Genomic DNA, 26,681 nt, shown 5'->3' on the forward strand with positions numbered 1-26,681 from the left:
AAGACATTAATGTATTTTCCAACATATTAAAAGATAACCTCGGAGCGGCCCAGTTTTGTTAACAGGGCCAGTATGTGTTTGTTTATGTAAAGGACTATAACGTAATACTATATGCAAATAATGTTAGTTTATGATCTAAAATGTTTTTAAGTGTTCATTTAGCTTCGGTTACATATGTTTGCAACAAACTGGAATTATATTTCATTTTTGTAGTTGTCCGCTAGTTACTTAATCTTAAGTTCAAAAAATGTCGCTACTTACAAAATATTTGTACCTTATACAGTTTTGGGGAGATATTTATCAACATATTTTAAATGTTTTTTGAGCCCCTGTGATTGACCTATGTATCAGAATGGAACAATTTAGTAAAAATATGTAACGTTGGACCTACAGTTCATACTTAAGAAGCTTAATTACGTCGGAAAGCAAAACATATTTCCATCATCGTAAAAGGTGTTCAAGTTAGCTAAAATACAGAAAATGACCATTTATAATTTTGATACAATGTGCAAGAATGTATTTTCTGACAGTTTATAATTATTTTTCTTGTTCTTGTTAGCATTACTTTGTTCTTCTAATACACATATTTTCAAGTAAGATTCGAAATATTGCTGCTCTAAACATTATACAAGATTTTTTATTAAAATGCAAGATACTATGAAATATCTCACATACATATAACAGAAGACATATTAACAAAAATAAACCAAAAACAATTGTAATTTCAATGCATTAAAATATTTTTTCATGAATTTATTAATTTCAAGATTTATATTGAAAACCAAAACAAATCTCTTATACTTTTTCTAAATAGCTTAAAATATGTGGGCATTTTTGAAACAAAAATTCAGAATTGCTTTAAACTTGCTTTAAAATTGCTAACTAATCGAAAATATTTTTTTATAAAGACAGTTATAACGTGAGGAGTTCATATTCATGTAAGCAGGCGCTTAAATTGTTCCACATAAAATATTTCGAAAGTTCCTAGCTATATCACAGACGCAGTGTCATCTGTCATGCAGTGAGAAGTATCTACATTTAATGTTATAAGTGTCAAAACCATCAATCGGTATATGTTTAAAAAATTTAACTTCATAAAGCCCTGGTAATACATGATAAAGAATATGATTTAGGTTGTCAAACCAATAATAAAAATCAAAATTAACATGCCAATTCATACTGTTGAAAAGTTTTGTCATTTTAATCTTATTTTCAACCCTAATGCTGGAGAAAGCCATATCATTTATCAGATTGTAATGACTTAAACAATTTTAGGGAAGTGCAACCAAATTATAATTCGTGTCGAATAACATAATGATTTGTCTACCTGAAAATGAAACAATTGCTTTTTGATTTTTTGAATTCATAGCGATTGTGGCCCTTTTTAGCACAACTATTTTAACAACGTTTTCTAATTATCAATTACGTAAACCCCTATCAGAATACATGTATATAAAAAGTATTTCTAGCTATGGCAACCATCTTGAACATCTAGCCATAATTTAAAATATTATATAAAAAGGACCATTAAGGGATCATCATTCGCTAGTGTGAATACTATTGGCCTGGATGTTCATGAAATTCTCTTTTGCTCCAAATTAAAACAATGACCACCAAACGCCTGTGTAGGGTAACAATACAAACAAATGAATGATAGAAAAATCGTATTATGTAATTGCTATCTGTCAGTCTGCATTAGTGATTGTTAATGCTTGGATAAAATAATCAATGAATACATTTCCTGCACGCTCCAAAAATAGTATTTAACTTTTAAGAAATACCCCTTATTTTCTTAAATTTAAGGAGCGTCCAGCTATTCGTCTTGAACATAACAATAGAACAAAGATAATTAGACATTTTCATACACTTAAAAGCGGTGCCACTGAGGTAAAAAAAAACAGTACAAAAATATACTCAGAAGAGAAGTGATATACCATGGTGTTGCCAATTTGAGTTAAAAGCTTTGTTCCCGCTTTTCAAATTTGAGTAACTTTGCGTTATACAAAGGACTATCCTTTAAACATGGATGGACCAAATTATCTGAAATATGGCACTCGAGTTACTGACCTACATTCGATTGTACAAAAATCTTTAAAAAAAAATGTTCCCTTCATACCAAAAAAACAAAACAAAACAAAAACAACAAATCCTAAATGGCGTTCTTTAAACATGTTTTATACATGAAATGGTTTTGTAACATGTTTAATGCCTAAATTTGTTTTCAGTCTGAACATGCACCATTATAGCAAAACACTAAATAACTAGGAAACCACTTTTCCAAGTCTTTAACTATTGGTCCTAACTTTGCCCTTAAACCATCATACCAGAAAAAGGAATCTTTGTAACAGACGATAGAACAATAATGTTCTTCCTTATGCATGGTTATTCCAGCAAGTTTGTAAATGCAACCCATAAGTTCTATGGTTGTACACTGCATCAGAGTTTTCACACTCAATTTACCGTTCAGGAAGAGTTCATATATTCTGACCGGCAGTACTGGAAAAGTTTTCATTATCTCTCGCTTATGTGTTCGTAAACCGGTACAGGAGGCTTCGCTTCTGGAAAAAAAAGAGTCGTAAAACAAATATTTTCGGAAACTGTTTAGTAAAGTTACTTGTAATATCTTTTGTGGGAATATATATTTTTTTTGAGAAGTTCGAAAACTTACATGTACAGTAAATTCGGACAGATAAATGTGTGCTACTAAGAACTAATTCAACTTGTTAAAGACACCCTGTACTCATTTATGCATATCTATATCTATTTATTGTATAGCATTCTAGTCAAACTCAATTTATTGGTAAATCTAAATAGAATCCAAGTGTCTTCAACCTAAAGAAAGAAATGTTTTGGTTCAAATCTTGCTCGCAACGTATATATTAGAATAAGTACGACGAAAATGAACTTTATAATTTCTTTTAATATCACAAGTGCTCACTTTTTTAATATTCAACAACTTTAATGATATTGTATATATATTATATATATTTCTTACGTGTGTTCATAGTTTTCAACGTCAACTTGCACACATGGAGAGTTATTATTCATCCACCAGTCGATAATGTTTTGTATGTTTTCAATTCCTGTTGGGTATCTGTAAAAACAAAATGAAACTATTCAACACAAGAATCAATCCATCGTTATAAAGACAACGAGGATGGTCACTTGAACATAAATGCCAAAAACATGAATAAATAAATTGATAAAGGAAACAAGTAAAAAGAAAATTTTGTTTCACATCAAATGATATTTGAAGACTGACATATCTTTAAATGGCACTGTTTAAATAAACTTGAATTTTGCTTCCCTATAATAAATAATATAATATATATAATTGATTTATTATAGGGAAGCAAAATTCAAGTTTATTTTAAATTACTAAATGGTATAACAGGAAAAATTAAATGCAGTCATACGTAAATTTTGATTCTTTAGGAGAGGAAGTCGATGTCATCATACATCATGTTAAAAATGTAACAAAATTAGAGAAATTGAACAGAACTATATTTCAAAATTGATAATGTGACGTCATGATATGATGACGTCATAAAGGAGAATGCGCGACGTTACGCGGCAAAATCAGTAAAAAATACTTAATATCTCTTTTAAAGCATGAAATAAAAAGTAAATTTATTTGTTTTACATATAAGATTGAAATATATTTCATTCGTGAACACCAGCTATTATAGTTTCACTCGTGGCTTCGCCACTCGTGAAAATATTGCATCTGGTGTTCACGCAGTGAAATATATTTCACTCTTAATAGCAAAACAAACAAATCTCCTCTATAGCTTCAATAGATCCATTTATGACTTTACTATTTATGAAGGATACTGATTGACTATTTTATTATGGCTATTTTCAGAATTAACGTTACGAAACTACTTTTACATAGATAAAGTTAAATAAATGCCACTTAAATACTAAATCTATTAATTCGCTAATTAATCTATAAAATTAGCTAGCGAATAAATTCAGTTTTTAAGCGACAGGTAAGCGAAACTTCTTTTCATTGCATATCGAAATGAAAACTTCATTTATTCGTTAAAAGTGCACTATTAAGTTAGCATTAACATCAAGTGTAATGTTGTACTATATGTGTATGATTTCATTTTAAAATTTTAAGAGAGCAGAAAGCGGCACATTTACGCCATAACAAGTTTTTCCTTCTTTCTTTATTAAGAGGTGTTTATGAAATATCTATAATATCTGTGTGACTATTAATAGTTATGATTCATTCATCACATAAATTCTAAAAATTGTTGTTAATTGAAAGTTACATTAAACATCTAAATGAAAATATTTAAAATAATAAAGAAAAAGCAAATAAAATATATTTTAAAGGATGCAAAATACAATTAAAAGCGTGAACAAAATCACTTAAGACTACGTTTTTGGAAATTGTAAAATGACACTTGAACGTTAATGAAATAATGTTTTAAGCTTTTAGCTGGCCTAAAAGTATGTGACATCAAAACAAAGCAAACATACCCTAAACAAATACAACCATGTTCCGGACGTCCGTCACTAATGGTATTGGTACAGTTGTTGTTGTCGCAAACCGATTTCACAGTAGTTAACCACTCCTCGTCTAGATGCTTGAACATAAAGTCATACTCGTCTCCAAACAGACTTTTTCTTAATGACATTAGATCTTCTTTGGTTTCGGTGAGATCAGCCCAGATGGCCTTTGCGGCTGCAAATTCAGACTTCGACATTAACATCATTACAGACTTTAATGTGTTTCCGACCTTTGACAGTTCGTTTTCCAAAGCATATCTAAACTGTTGGTTATCTTTATGAAATAAATTTATAATTGTTAACCCATTGTCAATTGTGCATGTATTTGTTATGTAAATGTCTTCTACTTTTCCACCCCAACCCATAACCTTTGGTAGATTCTCCATCGTTCTTTGTATATTATGATACTTTGGTTTCTTTTTAGTTTTATTTTCTTTCCAAATTTCTTCTTTAATTTCGAGGAACGCATCTGTCGTGAGTGTCTTTTCCTTCTTAGTTCGTTTCTTGGCTGTCGTTTTTACCTTTAACGAGTTTTGTGAATCTATCGTTTCATTTTGAATTTTGGTTCTTGTGTTTTTTCCTTTATTAGCTTCTGGACAATTCTGTTCTGTCAATGTCTTACTTTTTCTTTTATCTGCTCCTTGAAATTCGTATTGTATTAGTCTGCTCACTACAGCATCTTTTAACTTATTGACAAACTTTGCAGGTCTTAATCTCTTCAGTTTTAAGTCACATTTTAGGTATTTGAACCAAATTTCAGCTGCTGTATTTGTATCTCTTGTTAGATATTTGTTGTCTTGCCCAATCAAAAACCTTAGCATTATCCCAGACCATAGAGGGAATATAGGAAAGAATCTTTCTAGGCACTCGATAAATGCTGGAAAAAACAAGGCATTTGGTCTTTCTCCTTCAATTTGATTTATTTCTTTCCTTGCCCTATTTTTAACTTTAGTAAATTCAGCAGTGAATGGCGAGGCTTCTTTAATTGTCATTTCTTGTAATTCGTTTTCATTTGGTAGTTGCGTCTCATCCTCATTTTCTTCGCTTTCTTCATTAAGATCATGATCAGGGTCAATGTTCTTCAAGTGTCTTTTAAGTTCCCTTAACGATTCTGTTGTTTGCAATGACTCTTTTTCAGAGAGAAAAGTAATACATATGAATCTATATATTTCTTTTGCACATTCCATGGAAGTTGTGTTTTGAAGAATAGCAAATAACCGTACCATTAGATGTTTTGTGGTTTTCTCAACTTTGTACTGTTTTAAGCATCGAATAAAGTCCTTGATCATGTGGGCTGAACATAAATGTATAACTGTAAAAGGAATAGAATGGATAGATTCATTTGTCGGGTCGAGGTTGAGGTGGTCAAAACATTGTAAAATATATCTTTTTAAGGTTGTTGTATTAAAAGATTTCAAAACTGCTTGTATTAACGCGTAACTGTAGTCAGTTTCTATCTTTCTAATATTCAATTTTCGTCTGCCACTCAGTGTTGCTCTTATGAATGTTCCAAAAAATAACTCAATTCGTGGAATTGTGTGTTGCGTTGTTAACATATCAGCTATTGACACAGGCGGTAAACTTTTATTAGGTTTTATGACTATACTGTAAAGATATGGCTTCTTTTGTCCTTTAATTGTGTGAATTATTGATCCGGTAGCGTCAATGAAGAGGTTCAACTCATCAGTTTTCGAAAGTTGTTTAACTAATTTGATTTGGTCCTCAGAAAACAAAATAAGTGTAAACGGGTCCATACCTATGTCCTGTATATAATGTTGTTTTCCTTGACTTTCTTTAAGAACGTCTAGTTCAGCCAATATATTTTGATGAAGCTGCTCTTCTTCTAATATTTCTGAAACGATCTTTCTTAGAACTGCTTTATTTGGTGTATCTGAGTAGTTGCCTTGTTTAAGCATATTCTTGTCTGCATTTAAAAGGTTTTTGGAGAAGTATGACGCCACCGTAGTTGATGAAAGTTCTTGTGCTGTAAGATGCCTTTCATCGCCAGCTATGTTCCGTCTATTTACCTCGCTTTCGTCATGAATAACAAATCCTTCTGCTTTAATATTTACCAGAACGTCGGTATCACATAAAGGTTCTTGATGAATTGTGAATGTAAAGCTTCTGCAACAAGTGGAACCTTTGCACACTGCTTTCGCAACAATAAATGGTCCTGACGATTTTCTAGTTTTGTTTTGTTTAACACGGTGTGACCGAAATGCCAACACACAACCTGGGTGGGTTTCTAAGATTCCTTTAGCAAATATACGCGTCCAATCTCCCTGCAATCGCCTTACTTTTCGTTTGCATTTACCTTCATATATTATTTCTTTTGGCTTAATCCTTAGCCAGACATCCGTTTTAATTTGAAATGATGTGGTTTCATTGTCTTGAATGTTTTCTTCAAATACAGTCATTTCATCATCATTTATCTTTTCCATATGTTTCTTTTTTTTCTTTTTCATTTTCGCCATTTTGTCAATTGTATCCGATCTTGTAGAATCATCGAGAAACACTTTAGTCTCTTGATCATTCACACTTTTTATTTTTTCTCTGTGCTTCTTTTTCTTTTTCTCCCTTTTCCTTGATTTTGTATCTTCGAATTCGTCTGTTTTTATCATTTGTGATTTATTTTGAAGTATGCTTATTCCGTCATCATTTGTTATCTTTGTATTTTCTTCATGCTGGTGTGTTTCGATTTTCTCCTCATGTGCATCAGCATTCGACAAATTGGATATATGTTGAAAACTGCTTATTTCGGAGTCATTCAAGCTTTCCATATTGTCTCTATACTTTTTTGAGTTTTCTTTTTCTTCATTTACAAACGTGGAAGTAAAATGGGATTTATCTTTATGAGTATTGATCATGTTTTCTTCAAATACAGTCAATTCATCATCATTTATCTTTTCAATATGTTTCTTTTTTTTCTTTTTAATTTTCGCCATTTTGTCAATTGTATCCGATCTTGTAGAATCATCGAGAAACACTTTAGTCTCTTGATCATTCACACTTTTTATTTTTTCTCTGTGCTTCTTTTTCTTTTTCTCCCTTTTCCTTGATTTTGTATCTTCGAATTCGTCTGTTTTTATCATTTTTGATTTATTTTGAAGTATGCTTATTCCGTCATCATTTGTTATCTTTGTATTTTCTTCAAGCTGGTGTGTTTCGATTTTCTCCTCATGTGCATCAGCATTCGACAAATTGGATATATGTTGAAAACTGCTTATTTCGGAGTCATTCAAGCTTTCCATATTGTCTCTATACTTTTTTGAGTTTTCTTTTTCTTCATATAAAAACGTGGAAGTAAAGTTGGATTTATCTCTATGAGTGTTGATCATGTTTTCTTCAAATACAGTAAATTCATCATCATTTATCTTTTCCGTATGTTTCTTCTTTTTCTTTTTCATTTTCGCCATTTTGTCAATTGTATCCGTTCTTGTAGAATCATCGAGAAACACTTTAGTCTCTTCAACATTTACACTTTTTATTTTTTCACTGTGCTTCTTTTTCTTTCTCTCCCCTTTCCTTGATTCTGTATCTTCGAATTCGTCTGTTTTTATCATTTTTGATTTATTTTGAAGTATGCTTATTCCGTCATCATTTGTTATTTTTGTATTTTTTTCAAGCTGGTGTGTTTCGATTTTCTCCTCATGTGCATCAGCATTCGACAAATTGGATATATGTTGAAAACTGCTTATTTCGGAGTCATTCAAGCTTTCCATATTGTCTCTATACTTTTTTGAGTTTTCTTTTTCTTCATATTCAAACGTGGAAGTAAAGTGGGATTTATCTATATGAGTATTGATCATGTTTTCTTCAAATACAGTAAATTCATCATCATTTATCTTTTCCATATGTTTCTTTTTAATTTTCGCCATTTTGTCAATTGTATCCGTTCTTGTAGAATCAGCGAGAAACACTTTAGTCTCTTCAACATTTACACTTTTTATTTTTTCACTGTGCTTCTTTTTCTTTCTCTCCCCTTTCCTTGATTCTGTATCTTCGAATTCGTCTGTTTTTATCATTTGTGATTTATTTTGAAGTATGCTTATTCCGTCATCATTTGTTATCTTTGTATTTTCTTCATGCTGGTGTGTTTCGATTTTCTCCTCATGTGCATCAGCATTCGACAAATTGGATATATGTTGAAAATTGCTTATTTCGGAGTCATTTAAGCTTTCCATATTGTCTCTATACTGTTTTGAGTTTTCTTTTTCTTCATATACAAACGTGGAAGTAAAGTGAGTTTTATCTATATGAGTATTGATTCCATCAACACAAATGTCTTCCGTTTTATCTTTGTATTTTTTCTTCTTTTCCGTTGATCGTTCATTATTATTATTTGAATTCAGTACATTTTGCTTATTTTCTAGTTTTTCACTTTCAGCAATGATTGTGCCTTCTTGAAATTGTTTCAACTTTGTGTTTATATTTTGAGTTTGTTCTTCCTTATAGATTTCATCTGGAATAGTTTGTATTTTCTTTATTTTCGATCCTTTTTGAAGCGTAATCACATTATCATTGTTAATTTCGGTCTTTCTTTTCTTTTCTGGTTTATTTTCTGCTGTACTTGATTCTAATTAAAATATATATAATTCATTATGATTTGATATGCTTATCAAACAATTTTGTTATAAAATTGGCTTTAGTTTCAAATATATTAACGTTATATATTAAGTAAATATAAATGATAATTGCCTAGTTTACTTGAATGTCAAGTTGTTTAATTAAAAAACATCACCCAACGATAAATTTGATAGAGGAATAAAAGAGCTAGAATGCTACATTTCTAAATATCTGAATTACCTTTGGGACCCTTAAAAATAACAAATATTGTCCAGATTATTATTTGTGAGCCTTTTCTTTTACACTAAGCATACTAATTTTATAGAGACCATTGTAAAAAGTTTTTTGCCAAATACATAAACCGGTGTTACTTAGTCTTTTAAATTACCTCCTTATAATATTCAAAAATGCTTGTCTGGAGAATATTAAAATAAATTTAACACTTTTGTTTAATACAGATGATACTGATTGACTGATCTCTTTTACATTTGGTATGTAGATATGTGTTTGATCTTTATTTTCTTTTCGGAGTTAAGGTTAACTGGATTCAAAAGTTACGGCCACTAGTGCTAAAATATATTGTTCCCTTGCTGATTCAACCTTTGTTTATTAACTGATGTTTTGCATAATGGGTAGGGAGATACCAAATACCAATGCTAGTTTTCATAATTTAGGAAAAATGTCACTTTGTGACTTACGTTAATGCCAACGATAATAAAATAGAGGTTTGCTCTTTTTGTTAATACAACATGATATTATATTTATTGACAAATATTGACGCATAATATATGGTATGCGTAGACACTTGGCAATTCAAAGAGACCAATCCAAAATTAATCCTTTTTCATTGTAGTGACACATTGTCAAATAGGCCATCACAATACCTTACCATGAGCACGTTGTAGTTAGGTGAGCTAAAACAGACTGGCTAGATACAAGGCAATATTGGTAAAATATAAAACTGCTTGGCCACACCAAAATTAAAATGTACGCTTGTTTGAATTATTTGAAACACTTAAAAGTCTTAAACAAGTTATGGGGCGGTCACAAAATGTTTTTTTTTTTAAATATGACATTGACTTTGCGGCGGGAAGTAACCTGGTTGTTGCATAATGACCATGGTCTCATAAAAAAGACTTTTGTATTTTGGGAAACGTTCAACAAGTTACAAAGTCATTGTGCTGAACGGAGCTGATTTACTGGTACTGCAGTACGTATTGTAGCCATTTGCCAAGTTCTTCATTACTCAATCTTCATTTGGCTACTTCTGGTATTTGTAGTGCATTATCCTCTCAAAAGTGGCACAGGTACTGCAGAACCTGGCAGTATTATTTCTCTAACCGAGATCATTTACTATTTTACTGGTTTTAACACCATAAAAAACGACTGTCTGATCAATGACTTTAAGCAAATATTTCATGGATATGAATGATTTGCCATGAATGACTTATTTGAAATGTATAATTATGTACATTTTTTGTAATATAACAAAAAAATAACCAAAAAAGTATCCACGGGATTGTTTTTGATGAATTAGCTGGATTGATTTAAGCATTGATATATGTTCCTGGCAATGGGCACCATCTGAGCAATCTTGGTAGAGGTCTACTACATAATTATTCATGCCAAATATCTAACCTCTAGCCTTTGTAAATTCAGAGAAGAAGATTTTTTAAATGTTTAATATATACATATAAGAAAAAACCTATGATCCCCGGGGCGGGCCAATTTTGACCTGTAGATGAAATTATTTACCAAATATCTAAGCTCTAAGCCTTGCTCCTTCAGACAAAAGGATTTTGTTAAAGCTTTTACTATATACGTATAAGGAAAACCAGTGACCCCAGGGCGGGGCCAATTTTGACACCAGGACTATAATTTGAGCAACTATGGTAGAGGACCTATAGATGATATCATATAAATCAATAAGGTGATATCATATTAGTCAATAAGTTGTATAAATGGCACTTTTACAGGCTGGTGAAGTAGGGGCACCTTTGTACTATAGCACATGTCTAGTCAATAAGGGAAATTTCCCGTCGAAACATAAAGTATAGCAAATTTCATACACCAAGTTTATTTAAAGACCATGGTCAGATTCAGTATGAACTCATTGGAGGTGTTGTCCCATTACTGTTACATATGGTTTCTGTTCTTGGTATTGATGTATTGATGTTTCTCATAAATTTTAGTAGAAACCCAGTTATCATTTACCAAAACAGGTGGACAACGCCAGAACAATTTAACCACTCCCGCTAATATCGACGGGAGTTAAAAGAATTAATTGTTAAGTCACTTTGATATCTATTCATATTTTCGACTTTCTTTAGCTATGATTATGTGCATTTTTGGAATTGTAGAGTATGACAGTATAACATGAAACAAAGAATGCGATTAATAATTTATGAAAGTCGTTGCTCATCAAGGACAGAATTTGTACATGTATACTCTTACTTGGATACATATTCATTAAACTTAGCTTAAAACGTTTATTGACAAATATGATCGTAGTTCTACGTATATTATCGCAGATAAACATAATTGCAAGTTCAGATGACGAAGAAAGTGACGTTAATTTTTGTGTGTAGATAAATGGAATTCAACGATAATTGTGATCTTCACAAACGGAGCTCAAATCAATGGACATAGATGAATGGAGTTCAACGTTTGTTTACACAGATGAAATGAGCTCAACGTTTTTAATGCAGTTATACAGAGTTAAACGTTTAAGGAACATATTTTATCTTTAAACGTTAATTGAATTACGGTTGATGAAATTCAACATTAATTGATGGAGAATATAAAAATATAACTCCAAAATTACACAATTCATAAAATGTGCATGAAAATAGCATTATTAAAAACATAATGCTTGTTTTACATTTGGTATAAGGCATGTTCTTCTAGCACCGGTGAAAATCTAGACTGACAAGCAATAAGTTCTTATTATTGACGTTGATGAATGATCTTCAACGTTGTTTTTTTTTTACCAGGAAAAAAACGCAGTTAACATTTTTTTACGTACATAAATGTGTTAAACGTTTATGGACGGTTTTAACTGTATTAGATGTCAGTCAAATTTTGTTTTATATTCAAATAAATAGCAAGGTTTGCTTTATGTTTTAAGCATATAATCTTTTACAATTTTGAATGCCTCTTGACTGTTTATTGAAACGAATTGATTATGTTTTTTATCTAGTTTGGTGATCTGCTATCTCGTATATAATGTATAAGAACTTCATTTACCTTTACCTCTTCTTCTCTTCAAAGTAGAAAGGCAAGCCAACTTGACTTTTTCCTCCATTACTTTATGCTTTGCTATAAAGTAGAATAAATAAGTTTTTATGTGAATAAATAAGTATTTCTTGTCACAAATATACACAGTGAATTGCAATTCCTTAATTAAATTTTCAGGAAAGATTAATTTTATTCAGAAAATCATACAATCTGATTTGCTTAATAAATAAAGAGAATTATTCATGACAACTATCACAGTCAAGTATAATTTGACTGACGAATAACTTTAAACATGCAGAAAATAGTTATTTTTTCTGTTGTAGTTTTTTTCTGTTGTGTAGATAAATCACTTACATAAACAGCATTGTAACAGTGCTGCTTTGTCGTACCGTATTTGTCACTCTTCAGCCGAAAATGGAACATAAAATGTGCCTTATTCTGTTGGATTGATTTTTTTTCACTTACCAAAAATGCGCATAAAAATGAAAATACGAACGTATACGTCACATATAGATTTTTTTTACTTAAGGTAGAACGCGACACTTTGCGAACTTTCGAGTAGCGTCTTGAAAATTGGCATGCAAAAAAATGACCATATTTCTGATCGGATTTCGTTGATTTTATTTCAATAGTTTTAGCCAATTTTTGTACACATGACGTCAAAGTTGACCATCAAAGCCCGTTTTTGACCATGACGTCGTTGCGTAACTTTGGCAACTGTTACGGGTATTTCAACGCCATTGGCGAACAACATATCTTAAATCCTACAGCATTCGACGGAAATTATTTTTTCCTTTAAGCAGATATAAAATTTATTGTTTTACGCCGAAAATTGTTTGAGTAATGGAAAGAAAATTGTCAATTTTGTGTAAAATTTGACGTTCAGTTTAGCCGCAATTTTCAGCTTTAAAGCGGCTTATTAAAAAATTCCTGAAATAAATTTTTGATTTTTTTCTTTGAAAGTCCTTTAAAATGTATACTTAGTCAAAATGACTAAAATAATTAGGGGGTCACCGACTTAATTTTTTCGGTACACGTGACTTTATTTCCCCCACCCCTTTGGATAAAAGTCACGCTATCACGGGGCGTTTGGTTATTTGATGTTATTTAAACGATCGCCCTGTGTCAAAATCCCGCTTTTTACGGCGTTTTACGCTATTATGACCACTGCGGAAAATATATGGAAACAATAAAGGGTACGGAATTCTGTATATTATAGATAGACAGGTAAAAATAAGTGAAATTTGATGTACGGGACCGTATATCTTGCAATACGTATATGACTAATATACCGTGATCCGTACACTCGTAATATGCGGGAACTTTGAATGAAGTTCGTATTTACTAAAATACGTTTTTTTTTTAAATTACACGATCAGATATTACCAAAATATGTTTTTTTATTCTTGTAAATACAGATTTTGTATATAAAACAGTGAATAAAGATGTACTTCAGAATTAACCACTTTCTACAAGAGGAAAGAAATAATAGTCTGATCTGACATTTGTCAGAATAACATTAAATAGTAAAACTTTGAGTAAAATGTAATATTTCTCGGTTTTATTAACATGTCAGTTGCATACTGATTAAATAGTTAGTGAAACATCGACAGATCCTCTACAGTGCCCGTAGCATGTACAGACAAAAAAATGACAATATATATTGAAATATCTTTATTTTGTATAAAGATTTACAACGCAGCACTCCTTTGTGCAGTATCTAGCTCAGGGCCGCCGGTTCGCTAAAATCCGCAGACGTGTATTTACAGCGTTTCATTATAATTCATGTTTAAAGTACTGTTTTTCTAAATTTTCCTGTTCAAAATAAATTCTACCATAAATTTGGCTATAAAGTGAATAATGAATATTTGTAAAGGCCGATTTGATAGTAATGTTTTTAATACAGCGTTTACGGTGAATCCTCAATTAATCGGTATTTTTAACATTGTGATATTCTAAAATGATAAACAAAACGAGAGAATATGTATTACAGATACATGTAGAATCGAACGTGCTACATCTGAAATCCAACACCCACTGAGCTAACGTTTCAAGCATGACTGTTTGCTTCACGCTAATATAATTGACTTTGACTAAGTTTCATTTATGAACCATATATTTAAATTTGTCAATATTTCGCCAATTCTGTCAAATTGTTGCAATATTTTTTTAATTACAAGTGAAATTCAAATTCTGGTTTTTAATAGGTGAAATTAAATACATATCACTCACAGTATATCACTCATAGTGTGGGTAATGATTTGTAGAATTTCTTGTAGACTACGTATTAATTTATGATTGAATTTCCGTAAATTTCTAAATTTACATAAAAATATATAGTTGCTTTTTGTTCCTTAAGGCATATTTCTCGATTCAAGTTTATTAATCTTATTGTATTACAATATCAAAAACGAACACCGCAAATGTTTACTCTCAGCTGTATTCAAACGTATCTGCATACGTCGAATTTCGTTACAAAATTACTCACGGGGTGGGGGGAATAAAATCACGTGTACCGAAAGAAGTATACATTTTAAAGGACGTTTAAAGAAAAAAGTCAAAAATTTATTTCAGGAATTTTTTAATAAGCCGCTTTAAAGCCGAAAATTGCGGCTAAACTGAACGTCAAATTTTACACAAAATTGACAATTTTCTTTCCATTTCTCAAACAGTTTTCGGTGTAAAACAATAAATTTTATATCTGCTTAAAGGAAAAAATAATTTCCGTCGAATGCTGTAGGATTTAATATATTTTTTCCGCCAATGGCGTTGAAATATCCGTTACAGTTGCCAAGGATACGCAACGACGTCATGTTAAAAACGGGCTTTGATGGTCAACTTTGACGTCATGTGTACACAAATTGGCTAAAATTATTGAAGTAAAATCAACGAAATCCAATCAGAAATATGGGCAATTTTTTGCATGCCAATTTTCAAGACGCTACTCGAAAGTTCGCAAAGTGTCGCGTTCTACCTTTAATAAATACGTTTTGCAATATGATATCCGTTTATTAAAAAAAATAACCTAATGACGGAATCGTAAAACCACAACCGCGATGTTCTTCACCATCATCATACGCAGCAATAGCATCATCATTATCATCATCTCAAGTGTATAATAAACAAATATTTTACCGAATTGTTGAAAAGTGTATAATAAACAAATATTTCAGCGAATTGTTTAAAAGAGTATAACAAACAAATATTTCACCGAATTGTTTAAAAGTGTATTGCATGGTTGCATCGTATGTGCAATTAAAGCTCTAGCAAGATGTGATTTTTTCCTGATGAATCACAAAGTATGGATGGTACAATGATGAGGGGAAGTGATGACCTAATGGCTAAGATGTTTGCGTATCAATCCTAGGATTTTGGGTTCGAGTCAAACTTGTCAAACAGTTTGTTTGAAACAACTTCAACGCGTTAAATCGATGTGTTAAATCGTCATTTCGAAAATGACCTTGGTGGTTTTAGGAATAACTTAACGTTTAAGAGGCAAGTTATAAATGTGGAGTGAACAGAACGCCATTCATATCATCTCCTCTCGTGCGCACATACATCTGGTTTGAAGCGTGAAGAAAATGATTTATGAAATGTTCAAAAAATCATTTTTTCGTGATTAAAAAGTTTTGATTTTGCTTATATTTAAGTCACGGCGTAAAATAATTAATTTTATTTAGTGGCATAACGTCATTTGTTATGTCAAAATCACGCTTTGTGCGCGTAAGATAAACTTAAAAGTTTCATGAACATGCCTCTTGTTAAAATACTGTTGATGCTACACGCAACACAAGTTGTCAAGGGCAATAACTCTGGCATGACTGCCCGAATCGACAAGCAAAATCCCAGGTGCACAATAACATAATAAGCGGTGGGTCCCTCACAGCGGTGGTGGGGTATTCGTCGCAGAAGCGGTGGATAAAATATGGCGGTTTGCTGTTGTCTGTAAGTATATGACTGCATTTTGTTGTATGTTTTAATGTTTTACTGGAAATATTTCGTGAGACTTGAGCCCACATATGTACTCTTTCAACTTATTACACGCACATGTTGCAATTCATTGCCGTATATGCAAACACTTCTGTACAGTTTGACGAGAGGACGCCACTTTTGCCTAATTTTGGTAAAGACACGTACAAATGTGTGCAAAACGACCCCATAATACAACGGCATCACATCGTATGAATAATACCTTTACAAAATTACCATATTTTGGAAATTTGGGAAATTATTATTGCCTGTTTATAAAATAAATGACAAAAAATGATTTCAACGTAGACTGCGGAGGAATCGATTGGGCCCGATACCATTTATGTATATTTTAAGCGTTTAACTTGATGTTACGCACTTTTAAATTGAGTACAACCCTTTTCTTACTTTGATATCCGAGAAACGTGTTTATTTTATATTTATTTATTTATTTATATTAATTATTATATATACATTTTTGTCATTTATTTTATAAACAGGCAATAATAATTTCCAAAATTTCCCAAAAATTGTATTTTGTAATAGTATAATTCATACGATGTGATGCCGTTGTATTATGGGGTCGTTTTGCACACATTTGTACGTGTCTTTACCAAAATTAGGCAAAAGTGGCGTCCTCTCGTCTTACTGTGTAAAATGTGTGACATATACGGTCAAGTATTTACTACCAAATTGCAGAAACGTATATGGCATATAAACACAGCTGTGATTAATTCAGCGAATTATGTCCCACAGGCACATACGTTCCGTGACATATACGGTCTGACAGTGCTTCAATCTCTATTATCTAGTTCCATTTGTTCACTACATCAATTTAAGTCATCATAAAGATAATTATAAAACTGACTAGTCCTTTAATTTCTAGCATTTAATTTCGCGATACCGGACCTATTACATTATTTATATAAACAAAAAAATATAAAGTATAAATGATATACTGACTGATGAATTGATTTCATTTTTATTTACTCTTTTACCTGTTTTTAGTCTTTTTCTTGGTGTCCGATTTACTGATAACCGTGAATTTGGTAGGATTATTCCGTCATCTGGATAAATAAATGAGATCCATTTTAGCGCAAAATTAACAGATTATATGAAATAATTACCAGTTATAACAATAATGATAAGCATAGAATTTTAATTTTAATTCTTTTTCGTATTTCTTCAATTTATAATTCTTCTAGATTGGAAACATATTGTTTATTTAAACACTCTTTTGAATTTGAAAATGAGTTGGATCTTATGGTTGAACCGATATTTTACGGTGGCATCAGAAATATTTTATCTATCACGTGCGCATACGATGTGGGACATCAGAAATATTTTATATATCACGTGCGCACGCGATGGGGGATATCAGAAATATTTTATCTATCACGTGCTTATGCGATGGGGACATCAAAAATATTTATCTATCACGTGCGCACGCGATAACTACTACGTGCGCACGCTATAGCTAACACGTGCGCACGCTACTACTAATACGTGCGCACGCGACAGTTACTACGTGTGCACGCGACAGCTTCTACGTGCGCACGCGATGGGGACATCAAAAATATTTATCTATCACGTGCGTACGCGATAGCTACTACGTGCGCACGCTATAGCTACCACGTACGCACGCTACTACTAATACGTGCGCACGCGACAGTTACTACGTGTGCACGCGACAGCTTCTACGTGCGCACGCGATAACTACTACGTGCGCACGTAATACCTTCCATTTCTAAAATGGTCAGGGAAGTGCTTATTCATGACTTGTTTGAAATTAAAAGCTATCGCGTGCTTACGTAATAAATTGTACGTGCGCACGTTGTAGCTGTCGCGTGCGCACGTAGTAGTCATAGCGTGCGCACGTGGTAGCTATCGCGTGCGCACGTGGTATTTAAATATTTTCCGATGTCCCCCATCGCGTGCGCACGTGTCAGATAAAATATTTCTGATTTCCTCCATCGCGTGCGCACGTGATAGATAAAATATTTCTGATGTCCCCCATCACGTGCGCACGTGATAGATAAAATATTTATGATGTCCCCTCTATGCCACCGTAAAATTTAGTGTAGATTGTCTAAATTTGGTTTATCTTCTCATGATCTGGCTATTGACGTGGACGACATAGAAATATACCAAGAAATAAAAGATTGTGTAGAAATTGTAATGCCTGTCTAAAAGAAAATGAATATAATTTTGTTGAAATGCTCTAAATTCCAGGACTTAAGATCAAAAACCATCAAAAAGATTATAAAGACATATTATAATTTATTATACGTGAACAACTTAACAAAAATTTGTAAACCTAATGTTTGCAAAATCAAAATCAATCGAAATATATATATATAAAACATGTTGTTTTAATATATATATATAAAACATGTTGTTTTAATGCAATGAATATTTGTAGTTGTTGTTGTATAACTGATATTTTGTTGATTTGCTATTTTTTTATTTGTTGAACGCGCGCTCGAGATGAGACTTTGAATTGTAGCTCCAAAACAAACTTTCTCGACATTTTCTCGTTTATCACTTCTTAAAAGGAAGTCTTGATAATTCAATATTAAAGATATGAGGTCACTTTCATTCTGAGTACTAGTCATTTGTCTTGAAAACAACCTTCTTACCACAAATCAAATGTCTTAAAGTTAAATATTTTTAACATTACTGTTGTTCTGCAGCCACATTTAATTTCATGAAGATAATGAACTTTAAATCTATTATTCATATTCATTGTTTTACTTATATAATTTTGTGATTATTATATAATTATAACTTCGTTATAACTATTTTTAAACTTAAAGTATTTATTTATATTTAAAAACTATAGTCCATAGGATATTTTCTGTTTTAACTACACATAATCTGTTTAATACCAACATTATTTTTTGTCCAATTACATTGTAGTATTTTTCAAATTTCTGTTAAGTCTTATTTTGGTTAATATGTACTAACTAAATAAAATTTACTTAATAGTCGTCTAACCAGTCTAACAAATGTCAACAATGCATTATATTAGGGAGAAGTTAGAGGTGTGGTTTGCACTCTGAATTGTAAAATAGTTAGGTTAGCAAAACAATGTAAAAAAATTAGGTGAGGTCAGGTGTTCCTAAGTGTGAGAATACAATCAAATTTATTACACAGATAATACATGTGGGGCACGCACAGATAAATGATTACATAGTTACATTTCTATATCCTTTTAACTCTTAGAAAAATGTCTGTTATAAAATGCTGACTGTTTTAAACTTTCTATTTTCTAGAAAAAGTATGAACTGCATTAACAATCCTTAATATTAAGAATACAATGATTACATTTTTTGGCTGGAAACGCGTTGTAAATGGACCCCCTCCACTTGTTAACCTAAACTGACACACAGAGAAAAAAAGTGATGATCGTTTTTTTTTTAATGAGCAAATCAATAGGGATTTTAAGTGTTATTGAATAACTTGAAGCTAATAACGAATTTGTATCAATTAATAATCTCTTATGTATTTTTGATTTACATATTTCATTAACTCCGTTGTTTTTACCTAATTGCATCATTTTCCTCGCTAATTTTTTTTCTACATATTTTATAGAAACACGATAGTCTAATTGTAGATAAAGGTATATATTCTGTGACATTTCAGCAAAACATGTGCCTGATTATATGTTGAAAGGGCCATTTATTTAGCTTATCTTAATGTGACATTAGAAACTTGACAAGGTGTAGACATCTTGTAGAGCGAAAGGGCGGAGCTATCGGTGATTTAGAAAAAATGCCTTGTTTTTTGTTGAAAAAAATAATGCTGGTCATTAAATAGGTTAATTTTTAATAATACGCATTAAAAAAATAATTGGCAGGAGGCAGGCTTGACCAATTATTTTTGTTGATACGTATTATTAAACACTAACCTATACATAATGGATGAAGTTTCAATAAGCAATTGTTTCTATAGTCAATCACCAAAAATATGTTAATTTGTTACTGAATTGAAAATAATCAGGTAACACTGTTGTCAAACGCTAAGATTTGTATATTCTAGATATTAATTTGATATAAATAACATAAACAGGTAACTTACCGTCTCGTACTTATTCTTGAGCATCGCTGGTCGCAAAATAGTCTTCCGGAAAGAACCGAGTACTTGCGTAATGGCGGCAATTTGTAAAGGGGAACAATCGAGTAATTTTTGATAATAGGATAATTTAAGAAGCATGGATCTGAGTGTCTCTCTATTTTAAATGTGGTATAAAATTGAAACAATCAGATTGATGTGCCATATTTTAATCTAGATATCGTCTTTCAATCTGTTTTAGTGATTCTCAAGTTAATCAAGTTTGCTGATATTTTTTTTTATATCAATGTGAAATGTTTTTACATATCGCATGTAAGATTATTGATAATGTACTTGTCAACTTTCATATTGCTATCGCGCTTGCAAAACTTTTATCTTCACGTTAAAAAAAAGAAGCAGACAATTTAATCGCTTTATAGTATATGTAGTATTTTTCTCAGACATAAACTGTATAGTTATTTTTTATTTACCTGCTCCGTTTTTTTTTTTTTCGTTTTTTTTTTGTGTGTGTTTTTTATTTTTTTTAATAATTAAGATCATTGATTTATTTAGGAATAATGCTAATGATATCCGTCTATTGATAGTCATTTATAAAGCATGAACACAAAGACTGTACCTTCACTTTCTCTTATTTTTTCGTTTTTTGATTAAGAATCAGTTATTGGTACGGGACTTAGTAACTTTGTTTATTTTTGTCACCTAGGATGAATATAGCAATGTTCATGTTTAAAATGTATGATTTAAAACATAGTCTTAACTTTCGCTTTAGTTTAAGACTACAATATACACACATAAGTCATAAGTTTACAATTGTAAAAGAATTTCATGTCATTGTATCTTTTATATATCAATGTTATGCATTTGTATATAATTCTCTTCTGTTGTATGTACATTATATATACTTTGTAAATATGTTACGCTCTCCAATTTTGGGGGATAATAAAATATAATAATAATAATATATTAAACTGTTGAAATAATGCTAAACAAATAAAAGTAAGTATGAACCTCTTTATGTTCTTTGTTGTATGTAACGAAAAGATCAATTGTAGATGATAAGACTCTGAAACAAAACCTAGGAAATCGATGTTGCACAATATAATGACGATAAAATGTAACATTTGAAAGACAATGCAGAAGAAAAAATAGACTTCTATGTTCTTAAAAAATCAAACTTGAAGTGTGATAACTTTGCCAATATCTAGTACATGACAGCCCCATTCCCAATTTGCTAAGGATAAACCTGGCATGATATGATTATTAAAACCCAATGAGCCTCTTTGCAAAGGATGCTGAAATATTCTTTACAGAAAACAATTTATGTTATAGAAGGAAATGATGGTATTAAGTGACTCCTAAGTCAATTTCAATATTTCATAGCTTAAATATCCGAAATTAAGATTAAGACCTTTTGTCTATTTAAGGATCTAAAGTATCTATTAAATGGCTGATATGAGGTCATTAATGGTCGTTCATGTGCCATCTAGGTGACATTTGCTTACTTTCATTCATGCTTTCATTCATACATTAATTAATTAATACATTTATTGTTAATCATATTTAAATTTCATTTATTTATTCGTTTTATTTTTTATTTATTTATTTTTTTACTGGGGCATTTTATCAATTTTCTCAGCTCTAAACATAAAAAAATTAACAAAAACAAGGTAAGAGTCCTCATGCAACTTTAATGATACGTTTTGCCTTTTGTAATTGGTCCTTTGTAGTCATTAGTTTGGAGTATCTCCCCTGCATGAGATAACTGCTTGGTGACAGTAAGTATATACAACATGTGATTTGAGAGTACTTCAAATCGAAGGATTGGCTTATAACCCAAGCGACAGGGCGACATCGCAACAACGCGCCGCACGACAACCCGTTGTTTGGCGTGCTTCGCTAGAAACAACACGACAAGGCGACAGCGCTTTGTCGTTTTGTCGCTGGCAACAAGACGAAAAGGCGATAACGATATAATTTGCTCGACAACGCAACGCGCAATGTACCAAATCAGCTACCATACTTTGCAATGATATAAATAATTTAGCAGGGGACATATCTCTGAAAAAGAAATGTGGTGGCACAATAGCTCAGTTGGTTAGACCAGTGACTTTCACTCCTGAGAACGTGGTTTCGATCCTGGGAATTTCAGACACTTTCAGTGTTTATCACCTACCAAGAGGTGTACTGGTAAGAATTCAGGTAATCCTCGTATGTATCAGTGCTATACACTGGGAATGTAAAAGAACCAAGGGGTCTATTCAACCAGGATTCCTTGTATCTCATAGCTTTCTCTGAAGTCTAGTTAAAATAAAAGTAGATCCAATTATATAGGGTTATAAAAGAAGTATATGCTCGCCCATATGGTTTCTTTCCGGTGGCGAGGGTAAACAAACCCAAACACACACTATCTCTGAAAAATAGGAACAATTAGTTGGCTTGCATGGGGTATACACAAATCATTATGCAGCTTTGGCCAAAGCATTGAGGGTGCCATGTGTATAGTTATATGACTCTAAGCTGATCTGCTGCTTTAATATATAAATTGGAGTTTCAAAGATCTAGAAGCAGCCAGAATACAAGACATATGACTTAGATTTAACCAAAATAACATACTTAATCCCCATACAAAACATACAAAATGAATATATATCATAAAATTAGAATAGTAAGATCAAATGTAAGATCAAATGTAAATAAATGAAAGTCCTAGCTACCGAAGCTGTTTCAACATTCTTGTATTCAGTTATAAAAGACTTTAGGAATCTGATATTTAATATAAAGCAATACTTTTATTAGTGTCAAAGAATGAGCAGGTGTCTTTAGCATTCGTACTGGACTTAACAGAGGCTCATGCTAGCCCAACTTCTAAAAAACTCACAACTATTTTAGTTCTTGATGTAAGATACTTTACCTAATACTATTTAAAAAGAATAATAATACATGTAAATCTTTGTACTTGTGAACAATAGATTAAATCAAATCTTACACTTTAACTCATACTACTGATTTATACACAGTATTGTTTTTAACAACAGAAGATAATAAAAGTAATTGCTGATATACCTTATCAAATACTCCAAAAAAATGAAAATGCAATAATGTTATCTTTATCAATCACTACAAACATAATCAAAATTAAATTCATTGACATTAATATTGACTTAAATCTTGACTAATATCTTGATTACACTTGCAATTAGCAATTAGTAATTAGTCGCATCAGCATTTCCTGTAAGGTTATTTACCAGTTACATATATGTTAAATCCATACATATGCATGATTTTTTCATTTTATTTTTATAGATGTCTAGTGTTAATTCAGTATTTTTTATTTAATTTAACACCTGGTATAGCTTTTTAATCAGTGCTGGAGCAATGCATTCAACATTTTCCTAATTAACAGATATTTGACAATAACTGTATATTGAATATAAGCATAACCTATGAAAATATGAACATACCTACTGATTGCTGTTATACACTGAATCTTAAGTTGAATATTGATATAGCCAATGAAATTATATATTTTACATTTAACCCTTATGATTATGTTATTCAAACAGTAAAATGAATTTAAGAGGTATGAGTGGTTAGTATGCTGCAGATAGAACAAACATAGCATCACATACCTCATGCCTAGCTCAGGTATCTAAATTCCATAAAGATTTCTATTGAATCTCGAAAAAAATGACGAGTATTTTTGGGAAGGGCCTATACACTAAATTCATGATATTAATAAATTTAATGCAGGGTGTTACACAGTTTTTATATTCCTATTGACAACATCCTTATTAAAGCTCAACCTTAAGTGAATCCAACAATAAATGTCAATTTTCAAATACAGATAACTTTATGTATTTCTGAATGTATAGCTGATTGTTGATTGTCTAGCTCAACATTCACTTTGAGAATTGTTTGATTATTATTATAGATCGAAAGTTGAGCTGAATGTTGATTGTCTAGCTTGACATAAGAAATTATCGATTGTCTAGCTGATTGTTGATTGTCTAGCTCAACATTCACTTTAAGGATACTTTAAAAATTATTACAGATCGAATGTTGAGCTGAATGTCGATTGTCTAGCTCGACATAAGTAATTATCGAATGTTTAGCTGTTTGTTGATTGTCTAGCTAATCATTCATTTTAAGAATACTTTGATAATTATTACAAGTCGAATGTTGAGATGAATGTCGATTGTCTAGCTCGACATAAGAAATTATCGAATGTCTAGCTGATTGTTGATTGTCTAACTCAACATTCACTTTAAGAAAACCTCGATCATTATTAAAGATTGAATGTTGAGCTGAATGTCGATTGTCTAGCTCGACATAAGAAATTTCTGAATGTCTAGCTGATTGTCGATTGTCTAGCTCAATATTCCCTTTGAAAATTCTTTGACTTTTATTATAGATCGAATGTTGAGCTGAATGTCGATTGTCTAGCTCGGCATAAGAAATTATCGAATGTCTAGCTGATTGTTGATTGTCTAGCTCAACATTCATTTTAAGGATACTTTGATAATTATTACAGGTCGAATGTTGAGCTGAATGTTGATTGTCTAGCTCGACATAAGAAATTTTCAAAGGTCTAGCTGATTGTTGATTGTCTAGCTAAACATTGATTTTAAGAATACTTTGATTATAATTACAAGTCGAATGTTGAGCTGAATGTCGATTGTCTAGCTCGACATAAGAAATTATCGAATGTCTAGCTGATTGTTGATTGTCTAGCTCAACATTCACTTTAAGGATACTTTGATAATTATAACAGGTCGAATGTTGAGCTGAATGTTGATTGTCTAGCTCGACATAAGAAATTTTCGAATGTGTAGCTGATTGTTGATTGTCTAGCTCAACATTTACTTTGAGAAAAATTTGTTGATTATTATGGATCGAATGTCTAGCTGATTGTTGATTGTCTAGCTCAACATTCACTTTAAGGATATTTTGATAATTATTACAGGTCGAATGTTGAGCTGAATGTTGATTGTCTAGCTCGACATAAGAAATTTTCAAAGGTCTAGCTGATTGTTGATTGTCTAGCTAAACATTGATTTTAAGAATACTTTGATTATAATTACAAGTCGAATGTTGAGCTGAATGTCGATTGTCTAGCTCGACATAAGAAATTATCGAATGTCTAGCTGATTGTTGATTGTCTAGCTCAACATTCACTTTAAGGATACTTTGATAATTATAACAGGTCGAATGTTGAGCTGAATGTTGATTGTCTAGCTCGACATAAGAAATTTTCGAATGTCTAGCTGATTGTTGATTGTCTAGCTCAACATTTACTTTGAGAAAAATTTGTTGATTATTATGGATCGAATGTTGAGCTGAATGTTGATTGTCTAGCTCGACATAAGAAATTTTCGAATGTCTAGCTGATTGTTGATTGTCTAGCTAAACATTCATTTTAAGAATACTTTGATAATTATTACAAATCGAATGTTGAGCTGAATGTCGATTGTCTAGCTCGACATAAGAAATTATCGAATGTCTAGCTGATTGTTGATTGTCTAGCTCAACATTCACTTTAAGGATACTTTGATAATTATTACAGGTCGAATGTTGAGCTGAATGTTGATTGTCTAGCTCGACATAAGAAATTTTCAAATGTCTAGCTGATTGTTGATTGTCTAGCTCAACATTCACTTTAAGGATACTTTGATAATTATTACAGGTCGAATGTTGAGCTGAATGTTGATTGTCTAGCTCGACATAAGAAATTTCTGAATGTCTAGCTGATTGTCGATTGTCTAGCTCAACATTCACTTTAAGAAAACCTCGATCATTATTATTGATCGAATGTTGAGCTGAATGTCGATTGTCTAGCTCGACATAAGAAATTTCTGAATGTCTAGCTGATTGTCGATTGTCTAGCTCAACATTCACTTTAAGAAAACCTCGATCATTATTATTGATCGAATGTTGAGCTGAATGTCGATTGTCTAGCTCGACATAAGAAATTTCTGAATGTCTAGCTGATTGTCGATTGTCTAGCTCAACATTCACTTTGAAAATTCTTTGATTTTTATTATAGATCGAATGTTGAGCTGAATGGCGATTGTCTAGCTCGACATAAGAAATTATCGAATGTCTAGCTGATTGTTGATTGTCTAGCTCAACATTCACTTTGAGAATAGTTTGATTATTATTATAGATCGAATGTTGAGCTGAATGTTGATTGTCTAGCTCGACATAAGACATTATCGCATGTCTAGCTGATTGTTGATTGTCTAGCTCAACATTCACTTTAAGAAAACCTCGATCATTATTATTGATCGAATGTTGAGCTGAATGTCGATTGTCTA

At 31.5% G+C, this 26,681-nt stretch overlaps 1 protein-coding gene across 1 annotated transcript; it reads right to left on the bottom strand.

Moving 5' to 3' along the window:
• Window positions 1-1,229: 1,229 nt before the first annotated feature.
• Window positions 1,230-19,888, bottom strand: LOC132723247 (uncharacterized). Its single transcript, XM_060707927.1, has 5 exons — window positions 17,292-19,888; window positions 12,334-12,405; window positions 4,492-9,097; window positions 2,996-3,094; window positions 1,230-2,558 (listed from the first exon to the last, which is right to left on the bottom strand). Exons 2-5 carry the CDS (start codon window positions 12,389-12,391, stop codon window positions 2,222-2,224), a joined length of 5,100 nt encoding a protein of 1,699 aa, XP_060563910.1. The 5' UTR covers window positions 12,392-12,405; window positions 17,292-19,888; the 3' UTR covers window positions 1,230-2,221.
• Between the last annotated feature and the right edge of the window lie 6,793 nt (window positions 19,889-26,681).

This window comes from Ruditapes philippinarum, unplaced genomic scaffold (genome assembly GCF_026571515.1).
Source record: "Ruditapes philippinarum isolate M1 unplaced genomic scaffold, ASM2657151v2 ctg6091_1_1_1_1, whole genome shotgun sequence".
Lineage (NCBI taxonomy): Eukaryota > Metazoa > Mollusca > Bivalvia > Venerida > Veneridae > Ruditapes > Ruditapes philippinarum.